We start from the raw sequence: 12,126 nt of genomic DNA on the forward strand, positions 1-12,126 counted from the left end.
AGTTTTTAGTATAAAAAGATAACACTGTCCTGAGGGCAGTCAGTATGCCTCTGTCTGACCTGCTGAACAGACCTCAGCAGACCAGAGAAAGAATTTTATAGATAAGAGACAATAAACAACCTTGAGAATGAGAATAGAAGAGCTCTGACTTCTTCAACTGCTGGGCTGGGAAAAAGAGACTTTCTAACACATCTCGGGGTCACTCTGACCAGAAGAATCCCGAGACCAAAGCATCCTCTGGCAAAAGCACCTTAAATGGTACTCCAGTACCACTGAAGGAAAGCTCTGGGGTCCAATTACTCCTCAACTCCACAACTTTAGATTATGATTTATACACAGCATGGGGAATAGTGCAAGCAGTTATCAAAGGTATTTGTTGGCTGAGTTAATGAACACAGAATGAGTCTTGTATCACCAAGTACCTTCATATGGGATGTGATAGAAAGGGAAAAACTCAGAGGATTACAGATTAGCGGCTATTGTAACCTGTTTTCTTAGGAATATTTCCTGGCAAAGTTAAAACCACAGAATCACAACTGGTCTCAAGCAGCTGCCTAACTAGAGAAAGCCAAATAAAAGTAGTGATAGGAGATATGGAAATCCTGTTTAACAGGAGCTGGAACACACAGGCCTATGGCACAGGGGCCTCTAAGATGGTCTATCAATGACTCCACTAGAATGCCTTCCAGTTCTCCCAAGGGGTAGGAAAAAATATCACTCTTTTCACCTTCTCAAAAACTGGAGCAGAGGAATTTTCCATCTTTTTAACAAGCCCAGTACCTGTTTCTGGTGTTTTTTAAATTGGCATCAATATCCAAAGGTAATTCCAACACAACATACTTGACCTGAATTTCTATCACACTGAATTTAACTCCCATCTTCCCATGCCCAGTCTGTCATAACAAACAGCACTCCTTAGCATAATACCTAAATTTAAAGAGAAGACAGAGCTCTCCTGTCGGTGCAATGCAGACAACCTTCCTCTCTGGGGTGCTTCAAAAACAGAGTATTCCAGTTCCATGCTCTGACCAGTTTCTATTTCATTCATGTTTTCTTTTTGAACTGAACCCACTATCCGAAAATTGGAGCTAGGAAGCACTTTGAGAGAAACACCCAGGGCATTTTTCACTATGATAGGTGCTGTCTCTTTAAAGGAATAGCCAAAGGTGGATGCAGTTGCTTCTGAAAATGCCTGTAAAGAACAACATATACAATATGTCACACATAAATAGCCACAATAACATACCTATAAGGGCTTCAAAAGACAGCTCCCAACAACTACCTTTTTTAAGAGGGGAGGAATTATATATAGCAGACCTATGTTTTGTATAGTAGCATTTCAGGCAAGTACAGGTTACTTCCAGGGAATTTAATTTTATTCTGTGATTTGCAGCAAATGTTGATGCTACAATAAGCCTTCATGCTCCTCACAGGGAATTTTCCCAAATCTTGGGTTGTAAGAGAAACATAAGATCTGGGATATATAAGTCACAAGGAGATGGAACACAAGCTCCAAATTCAACCACAACTTGGACTTACAAACTTTTGTTTGTTACACAGAAGCCACAATAAGTGACTGCCAATACAGACTTAGAGTGGAAGTAATTAGAGAACTGCTGTTCATTCAGAATTAAAAAATAAATAGGCATAAGTCAAAGTCAAGTGTTTCTGTAAAAACAGCTTGATTTTAGTGACCAAAATTTCCTCACCCCAGAAAAAATAGGAGGAAAAAGCAGCCTTGACCATATATAAGCACATCTGCTATAGGGGTAATAAGTATTTTTAACACATGGGACATTCTACTCCTGCAGTTTAAAGGCCAATCCTAAAATGCACACTTTTCTTAGTATTTAATTAACCAGAAAACATGGAAAGGAAGTAAATTTCTGTTTTAATATTTTAAAAGGAGTATTGTAGGAAACAGCTGTGTTTATAACAGCATTTCATGTTCAGCTAACCTATGACACTTCCTTAAGTCCTGCATAGGCACATTTGTTGTTCTAACACAGAATCTACTTCTTTCAAAAGATAACCCCACCTTTGTGCTGAGCCTAAATGAGCTGAGTAAAACTCCTCAGCCCTTCCAGGTTACATTTGTCAGAACTGCAGAAAAGCCATTTGACTGGGAATCAATATAGTTCTTAAAACAAAGATAATTCAGAATTTCCTATGGAAGCACATAACTGACTGTTATTACCTTGGCCAGGTTACTGAAAACAGCAAGACAACATTTGGATATTGTTATATTCATTGTGTCCATTGAAGAGATGTTAATTGCTGTTTGTGGCTCAGGAATAACAATGAAATCATCCCCAGGCAGCAGACTTCTCTCCTGGACAGGGTTAGTCTTCATCTAAAAGAAAAACTCCATTAGACAATTACAAACCTATAGGTTACTTTCTCCTATGTTTAAACAGGAAAAAACTATTTGACTTACACTTGACAGCTGTGCAAGCAAAGTAATATCTACTTTGCCTTGTAAAGCTCAGATGTTTTAAACAAACATGGGAATTTTATACCAACACAGGAGGCAAATCTGTTTCTCTTCTCTGCATGGTTACATGCTTCATTGCATCCACACACTGGTAATTCACATTATAGATAAACCTTAAGATCTCTCTAAGATTTTTTTTTCTCATGTAAAACTGCATAGCTCCTTCAAGCAACAGCATTCTAAAGGTCAATGCCCCATAAAACTTGAAAGAAATTTAAAAATAGCTGCCTATTCAAACCATTTCACATAATGTCAAGTATCTTTACATACCTCTAGCTTTAAATTCCATTGCTTCCTTCCTCCTTCAACTCGTTCAATAAGTGGCTCCCACACTGCATAGGTTTCATTGTAATAATGAACCTAAAGAAACAATCCAAGTTAAATAAGGTATCTAAATACAAACCAATTATTATGAAAAAAAAAAAGAAAACAACAAATCTTCATTTCATGTTCTGAAGGTCTAGTATTAACTTCTAATGGTTTTAAAAACTAATACACAGAAGTGTAATAAATCATCTATTTTTCAAAAATTACACAATTTTTCAAGAGTCACTCCCTAGCTTGCTTTGAGAGCAATCAAGCATCCTGGTAAAACCATACCTTTTTAGCACTTTCAATTAACATAAGCAAGTCTCTTATCTTCCCCCACATGGTTTGAGAGGATGATTTTGAGACCAGGAACTTCAATGCCACAAGGATTTTTTAGTACTATGAAATAAAAATTAATTTGAGCCAATTATAGCCTGAATCTGGTTCACTGGAATAATTCCTCTAACTCATAGCCAACACCAAGTTTTTCATTTGCTTCCATCACTGCAAATCTGAATAGAAGCTGTGGACACAGGAGTTCTGGATGCTCCCTTTCAGCTATTTTGCTTGTCCCTCCTGGAAGCACAGTGACCTCCCCCAGAGGTACACAATTAAGCATCCAAACTCCACCACGATATGCACACAGGGCAATGGGGGAAGGCTACTTGTATATCCAAGAACAGAATGAAAAATAAGGTAATTTGTAAAATGACAAGGGGTAGTAAATGCATTGCATAGAGCAGCTGCACATCTGGTTGTATGACATCTTAACAGGCTGTCTCATAAGAGACTTTTACAATCTCAGAATGGTATTTTATTTTGCAAAGAGTGCAACTTCTACCTTACCAATAAACACAATGCTGGAGAAACCAACAAAATAGGGGGGCAATAAGAGTTAAATGTGACTATTCCAGTAAGCCAAGCTCATTGTTCACACAGCAGAACTCAAAAATGCAAAAATAATACAGAAACACAGGACTAGACTATTTCACATTACAACTGCCTTTGAAATCTATTGACTTCCAACTTTCTGCACAAAGCATGTTATGCTTACTTGCCTGACTAAAAAAGAAAAATACTCCTGAGATCATTTCAATTTAAACCTATTATTAATTCAGCACATATAAAGTATATTAAAAAGTTATTTGAACTCAGGCACTCTGCATATGTGCATAAAACAGCTAAGAGTTTGACCCCACATACCTCCAGTGACATATCAGCAGTGACCTCCATCAGTGAGGACCAGTTTTTAAGGACACCTGAAAATGTAGATTCCACTAACAATAAAGGGACAGTTCGATGGCCCAGGCCACATTCCATGGTCATTTGAACTGATTTCACTACAATATCAAATTTCTCTTGCTTCAGAATTTGTTCATGGTCCCTAAAAGTTTCTGTTGCTTCTGTGGCTATATCAACACCAAGAAACCAAGCATTGCACTCATCCACAGGCTTCACTTGCCACAAGTTCTCAGAAACTTCTGTTGCTCCTCTAGAATCCTCCTCTGTTGTTTTGGGTTTTAGGGCAGCCATAATGGTCACAACAGTATTCAAAATTATTGGTGATATCTCAAAAAAAGAAAAAAAATCTTCAATTAAAATACAAAATCTATGATAAATGAAAATAGCAAACATGAAAAGTCTTTTAAGAGATGCAACTTAATTTCCAAAGAAAATAATCCATTCATGGACCTCTTCTTCTCTTTTCCTGCAAAATATCCCAAAAATAGTGGTGGCAGCAGCAGGGGGAAGATTTTTTTTTTTTTTAACTTTGGAGGAAGTGGTAGAAGGAACCCTAGAATCTGAAGTATTTAACTTATTCCTTTCTAGTCAAAGGACTGTCAAAATGACAAACATACAATGACTTCTTCCTAGACAGAGCAGTTTTAAAATGCCTCTTTCTGGAATGAAACTAATGGGGAAATTTAAAAAAATGTAAATAACAACATGCAAACAAAATAAAATAAAATTTAAATAATAATAATAATTTTTAAATAATCTTAAAAAAACCCCACACAACAACAAAAACCAAGCTACAGCTTGAGAAACATAGCTGTTCTTCCAAAGACAATTTTAATTAATCCTACCTTAATAGTAAGTTCCTCTATTGTTACTGCCACAGTGTGTAACCCTGAAGTGTGCACCATATTCTCCATGACCAAAGAGCATGGCCGTAACACCTGAGTGAAAAACAATTTAATTATTAAGATGATTCCTTAAATCTAACCTTTTCATATGGTTTTGTATTTTTTTTTTCACTCCACAGGCCAAAGGGGCACTGATACTCTGAAGCAACAGCATGTTTCAGAGTAAAAGCATTCCATATAGTGCAACAATCCCACATCCCAATTTGCAAAAGCACCATTTTGTACTGGAAGGTTAAAAGCCAGCGAAATAAAAGCTTCTGTCATAATGCTTAAAAACCAGACAAAACAAAAGCCCAACACATGGTGATAAAATAGTAAAAAAAAAACTAAATGCATAAGGGAAGATAAGCACATGTGAGATGAAGCACACAGGCCACCTTTGTGGCTCCCTTGGCAGCAATGTGCCCATGAAGTTTCAGACAAAGGGCTGCTCAGGGCTCAACTGCAACCAGGACACCAACAGCCAGTAAAACCACTGCAAAAGGTCTTGGGCTGCTAAACCCCTCATACAGTTTCTTCATTAAGAAACTTTTAATGTCATTTATAAATGCACAGCACAGGTTTTAGACAGAGCTGTAAGTGCTCAAGTCCTGCAACTACTGATAAAAGATTCACCTTCAAATGGCACAGGCCCCTCCTCTCTTCTGAATAATCAGTGATATGAAGACTGAGAGTTGTGAGTGCTGTAGATATGCCAGCTAAGGGCCATGCCTGCCACCCCTTCTAATTGTTTTTTTCATCATGAAACACTGCTTTCCTTACCGTAGTAACATTCTTGCCTTGCTTTTCTTTGAGAAAAGCACAGGCCAACACTTTGAAGGCCTTCACTTGAGCAGTCATCCTTTGTGCAAGCTTGTCTGATGTCAGAGAAAAGTCACATTGGAAGGACACTTTTAAGGCAGGGGCATCAGCACTGGTCAAATTAGCAACAAAAACAATTTCTGGATCCATAATCACAGCTTTTACTGTCATGTTTGGCCGTACAGATATCTCTGTGAAAACAAGGTAAAAAAACACCTTGAATATAAAAAGCAGAAAGAGGAAAGCTATCTATTCTGCCAGTGACCAATCTACATATCCTGAAGAATAAACTAATTTCTTAAGCCTGATACCAAGGCAGCATCTTGAAAGCTTTTGGATGAGTAATTTTCAGAATGAAATCTGCAAAGGAGGGAAATGGAGGTGCGTGGTAACTGGTTTTACAGACCTGTATCTGCCTTGGATTTCCCAGAAGCAACTTGCTTTAATTGGAACTGTGCAGATCCTTCAGCAGAAGATACTGGCATTGACTTAATGAAAAAATGTGCTACTGTCAACAAAAATTCCATACTAGCACATATGTAGAGCTTGTCGAGGACAGCAACAATTTCTGTTCCATTTTTATCCTGCTTATATCTTATATCAATCATAGAAGTGTCATTTGTGTCATCTTTCTTGTCTATCATTCTGGAAAACAAGTTCAATAAGAAACATCTCAAACATCATAACTCACAGATCTAGGAAAACAAAGATGCATAAGCACTGCCATTTTTTTCCTCCCCAAGCCCTTTATAAAGAAGAATTACTACATAAGCAAGCAGTGTTTCTTCCAGAAATAAGAGGGGAGAGGCTTTTCTAGCAGAAGAGTAATTTCAATTTAAGACTAGTGTGCTATCCTTTTGTAAGTATGCATGCAGCACATAACAATCACACTGAAGTTTCAGTGCACACAACTCTCTAGATAAGTCTGGATGCTCTCTGTTCAGCTGTCCTACAGTTTACTGTAATATGCCAGCCTCCAAGATTTCTTTTTGTTTTGGATAACCTGAGAAATCAACTTAAAAGAGTAGAAACTTCTTGAACATTATTAAAATTGTTCATTGCTTAAGCACAAAGTATTACAGGCCACAGCTGACAGCACTACTGAGTTTTATCAATTTCATGTGAAGCAAAGAATAGAACAAGGAAAAAGCCTTCCTCATAAGCTGGAGTTTTTTCATTTCTGATGCATTCAAACCAACCTTGCAGTGACATTCTGAATTCCTTCTCTGAGATCATCCAAGGTACATGCCTTGAGTTTAACAGTGATGTCCATGGAGCCATCTGAGAACATCTCCCCTGCGGATGCCATCAGGTGCAGCCGGAGCTCCCCGAGGCGCAGTTTGGCACTGTGCACTGAAAGCAGAGATTCCTGCAGAAGGACAGAGTGCAGGGTTAGTGACTACTGAACAAAGCAGTGAGACACTTCCCTTGCTGCTAGCCATGAGCATCATCATGAATTGAGGGATCTGACTAGCCTGTTGCTGTCATCAGTCCTCTCCTCATACAAATGAGTTCAAGAAATTAATTGAGAAAACAAAAACCTGCAGGGCTGCAGTGAAGCTGTTTCTGCACCACACTGGCAGCAGTTGCTCAGAATGCTTCACTGCAGGATAATCTATTTGAGCCCTAGATCCCTTACCAAAGGATCCCTCCACTCTCATCACACTAACTCATCTACAAGAGCATCTCAGCAATAAGTGGGAATTATATGACAGTGAAATTAAAATAATATCCCATTATAGTGTCCTTCTTGCCTGTGATGCTCATTGCACAAGAACATCTTAAAAATTACACATAAATAACATTCACTATGCACAAAGACGTATAAAGCAAGCACTTTCACATCTACACAAAGCAGATTTCATTAAGTCATAAAAACAAGACAACATTTCATTTCTTTCTCTTCTGTTTTCAGCACAGAGAGGATTCTCATGATTGCTCACACCCAGGGATATGCAAGAGGAAATTATGGGAAATAAACACTTTGGATCTGCTTACTAACTCTAGAGGCACCGTGCATAGAACTAGCACTGTCTAAACTAACAACTCCTGCTTTTGAAATACTCATTTTTATTTTTGGTAACTGGAATCAAAGCTTGAATGACCAAATCAAATGCTGGGTGGTTTTGGTGGTTTAGTAGTATTTTAGTGTGACTTTGCAAAATGCACACACCTTCTTCCTCTTAAGGACACTGTCTGCCCAGGAAAGCTCCAAGCTCCATTAGGAAAGCATTACTAAGCCTATCTAGCTGATATAACTTCATTTTTCTGACCTGAGTTGTGTCCATGTGAGAAGCATTGGCTGCCCACCCCACCTGTGTGGTAAAAGCTTTGTCACAAACCTGAGTTGGGTCACTGTTGTAGAGAGTTACAGAAAGGGACTCAAAATTGAAGTCAAATTTCAGCAATGTAAAACATTCCACAGAAGATTCAACTGCAGAAGCACATTTTTGTCTGGAATCAACAAGGGCACCTGTCAGTGAAAAAAAGATATTTTTACATTTCTTTTAAACACTGGGCTTGCTGGTTTGGGGGTTTTTTGTTGTTGGCTGCCTTTTTTTGTGGTTGGTTTGTTGGCTGGTTTGGTGTTTGGGGTTTTCTAAATTAAGATCAGAAAATCACAAAACGAGGGGAAGATCTAAATCCAGAAGACTACTCAAAATAATTCACATTTTTAATTTTGTTCTATCCAATGCATACTAAAATTATCTAGCACAGAGTGGTTTAGAACCTTAAAAGAAGCTGTCATTAGTTTACTGAAGTTCTTTGTTCACTTTAATGAAGAACAATACAAAGTACCAAGTCTGCTCAAGGAGTCTGCACTACCCTTGCTTCCAGTTTCTATTCACAGTAGAGCAATTCAACTATTGGTTAAAGAGCAATTTTTTGCCATTGAAAATGTTAAGTTTGGGGAAGAAATAGACTTTGGCAAAGTGTTAACTCTGATTCATCCAGAGACATGCACTGTTGACATTGACACTCTAATTAGCAATTTGAATGCTAATATCTTCCTCAATTGTTGTAATTGTGCATTAACATTCTAGGGTAGATGATTTGGCTTTTTTCCTTGTTTAACCACATGCAGTCACAAGAGTGATTGATATAAAGTGAACACCACCACCATATGAGAAATTAATCACAAAAAAAGCCCCCACAAAATTGTCTGATCATCAGGAACTCACACTCCATGTAAGTGCATACATTCTTATTTCTAACTTTTCATGTATACAATATATTTGCAACAGTTAAAACAATCTGCAGTGCTGCAGAAAAATACAATATTTGAATTTGCAAACAGCCCTCTAAAATTCAGCCTTTGAATTGAACATACCCTCAGAGGCACCAGATTCATGTGGAGCTTTCCCTTTTTTAGCTATCTGCATATCCTCAACATTCTCCTGCACAGTATGTGGCTGGGAAGAAGCCCCTCCAAGGTTTTCAAGTAAAATTTTCATGATAACAGTTAGATCACCTTCACTGAGTGCAATCTGTAAAGTGATAAAGCCACAAGTTGATTTTTGGTGACACCATTTCTTCCAACACAGCATGCAAGCACTGGGGAGAAACAAGGAGCTGCTTCCAGCAGAAACAGAAATGGATAGTCACAATTATCCTGTCCAAAATAATCTAAATTATTTTCCCATTTCTTCTATATATTTTTTTATTTGTTATAAACAGGAGTTACAAGAAGAAATAACAGTCCACATGATAAACACTTTCTAGATTTGTAGAGGATCTTTGCTTATTAAAAATATGGGTAATTGATAAATATAAGCACTTCTCAACAATTCAGTAACCCAAAAACATGACCAGAAAATATTAAAGCCAAGATTTGCATTGTATACACTAAAGAACTGCCATTCAGTAAGCCTTCAAAACTTTAATGAAAAAGTATCCAGTCATAACATTACAGAATCACAAAGAAGCAAGCAGTACTAAGTGACAAGATGCAGTCACTTGGCCCATAGTACACAGTGTAAGAATACTTTTCCTACATTTGATTGATTTTGCTGGTACTCCTTTAGATCTCTTATTTCTCTGTGCTTCACCAGTGTGTCATTGGGCCACAGCACAGATACAGGAATGAACAGTAAAAGGGCTCAGGAACAAGGAAAAGGTGCCCCAGTTTGGTTTTACTCAATAAAATTCACATGGTTAATGCAGGAAAAGAAAAACAGAGCCCTCCCTCTGCAAAGAGAATTTTCAGTTGTTGTGTATTAGAGATAACCTTTTCATTCCTAATACATCTATTAAGCATTCAAATAACCTGAATGTTACAGATTAAACAATTTGAATTGTCAAGTTTTGCTTTTAAATGGTAACTCAGCAAATAACCTCAGTGATTTGATTGCCTGTTGAGTCTACAGAGAGCTCCAACAGACCTCCAGAAAAATAAAACCACCATTTTATTCCCTTTGCATGCAGCTACACCAAAACTATTCATTATACAGTATCAAAACCCTAACAAATCCATAAACTGGATGATCCAGCTGGAAGTCTTTCAACATACTGTAAAGGACACAAACTGACATGAGTTTACAAGCTCCTTAACTAAGCTGAGGACTACTCTGAGAATCTGTCTAACTTCTGATATAGTTTTAATTACTCATGAATTACCTGCATTGGTTTTAGATCTCCTTTGATACCAATTGTTGGGCATTTATGATACCATGCTGCTGCTAAATTTCTCTGGACCAGTAAAGTCAAACTCACAGGACTAAGAATTTCAGAATCTGGTTGTGCATCTGTGGATATAATGCACCTAAAAAAGACAATAGAAGTAACAGAGGAAAAATGCTGACTAGTTGAAAAAGACAAAATAATATCATTCTGATCTAGCAAAATTACAGGCATCATTAACTCAAGCTCATAGGCACTTACACCCTTGTATGCACTCCAGATGAACTCAAATTACCATGCTATTATTCCTTTATTTTCAAGAAGCTTTAGAGATTGTAGACCTGTGACTCCATCTAAAAGCACTCCTAAACTTAACTTGGCAAGGTTTTTTGCTTGGTTTTAGCCTGTTCTCATTGCCTACCATGTTCAAATAAGAGAAAAAGGCTGCATACAGGACATGGGCACTTTTCCTTTACAAAGACACTTCAACTCAGGAAAAAGCTCTATATTTACCTTGATAATTTCAAGTGAGTCAGCTGCACATCCATGTTGTCAATGACTGGAGGAAGAGGAGATTCCTCTGAAGACACCAGCTTGAATTCATTCTGAACTCTGATTAAGCCAAGATCAGCTACCAAAGCATTACATGAAGCTGAAGATTCAGGGACAACGATGACTGGAGCTTTCAAGTTGACATCCATTAGGAGGCGAAAGCTCTTTTTAGCAAAGTCCTTCATGCTGGAAGCAGCCATTTCTGCTGCCTGCACAGTGACTGCAGTCAGGGCTTCTTGTGCTGCTTGGAAATTGTTCAGGAAGTTCTATTCATAGGTAGGGGAAAAAAGTAAAAGTTCCATGAAAACAAATAAGCTTTTCCAAGGCAAGGTGCAGGCAAAATGTAAATTTCACAAAAATTAACACCTGTGGTTTAAATACGAAATTGCCTATTCAACCACACTTGTTTCAAAATCGAAAAACATTAAAATCATGAACAAGCAGAGTTATTTAACTGTGCAATTTTTAAGATATTGTTAAAGCTATCAGCTCCATTCATTACTTCTTCTGTCATCATTCTCCTAGGCAATCCTCTGTAAAGCAGTGCAACTTAAGTGGTAACTCTAATGCAAAATACTTGTATGTGCTTGCACATCAGCTCACCACTGGTACAGGTCAAAAAGAGCTGATTGCATTTGTTCTCATTAAAAAGAACTTTTAATGTCAAGAAAAGAACTTCAACTAATGTCTTACCAAGAGAGACATAAAGAACTTATGTAGGTAAATTATTTGGATGCAGCCCACTTTCAGAGACATTTTACCATCCACCCTTGACATATCAGCGTAGGCCTCCCCTGCAGTGGCATCTGGATAAAGTGACATGTGAAATCTAAACACTTCATCTCCCATTATGGAGACAGCCTAGAAGATTAAGTTCACCTAGTTAATACTACCAGGTATTTCTGAAACAAAAAATATTTCCCCAAAAAGATCCACAGCAACTTATCAGCAGTACTTGGACACATGGTAGGCACAAAGGAAACAGAATCACCTATTTTATAGTACATGCCTCTTCTCACTTGCCCATTTTACATTTAACCCCTGCTACTCAGAATTAATCATACCAGTGTAAACATAATTAAAAAGAACTAAACATGAAATGGAAAAATGTTTTGCTTCTCTGAGGGGAAGGAAATTAACCAATAAATTTTGCTTAGTACTACACTGTACATTGCATTCTGTTACACAGCAAATTAAAATACA

The 12,126-nt window shown here is 37.6% G+C and overlaps 1 protein-coding gene across 2 annotated transcripts in view; it reads right to left on the reverse strand.

Moving 5' to 3' along the window:
* The window catches only part of VPS13C (vacuolar protein sorting 13 homolog C), a 74,920-nt gene that overhangs the window by 27,313 nt on the left and 35,481 nt on the right, over window positions 1–12,126 (reverse strand). For both annotated transcript variants that reach the window (XM_050978370.1, XM_050978371.1), the window contains exons 43-55: window positions 11,617–11,784; window positions 10,885–11,189; window positions 10,369–10,513; window positions 9,083–9,239; window positions 8,094–8,224; window positions 6,951–7,120; window positions 6,158–6,396; window positions 5,713–5,942; window positions 4,891–4,983; window positions 4,007–4,372; window positions 2,765–2,854; window positions 2,198–2,353; window positions 928–1,192 (exon numbers count right to left, since the gene is read on the reverse strand). In XM_050978370.1, coding sequence (XP_050834327.1) covers window positions 928–1,192; window positions 2,198–2,353; window positions 2,765–2,854; window positions 4,007–4,372; window positions 4,891–4,983; window positions 5,713–5,942; window positions 6,158–6,396; window positions 6,951–7,120; window positions 8,094–8,224; window positions 9,083–9,239; window positions 10,369–10,513; window positions 10,885–11,189; window positions 11,617–11,784 — 2,515 coding nt within the window. The remainder of the gene's footprint in view (window positions 1–927; window positions 1,193–2,197; window positions 2,354–2,764; window positions 2,855–4,006; window positions 4,373–4,890; window positions 4,984–5,712; window positions 5,943–6,157; window positions 6,397–6,950; window positions 7,121–8,093; window positions 8,225–9,082; window positions 9,240–10,368; window positions 10,514–10,884; window positions 11,190–11,616; window positions 11,785–12,126) is intronic.

Source organism: Serinus canaria, chromosome 10 (assembly GCF_022539315.1).
Source record: "Serinus canaria isolate serCan28SL12 chromosome 10, serCan2020, whole genome shotgun sequence".
Taxonomy (NCBI): domain Eukaryota; kingdom Metazoa; phylum Chordata; class Aves; order Passeriformes; family Fringillidae; genus Serinus; species Serinus canaria.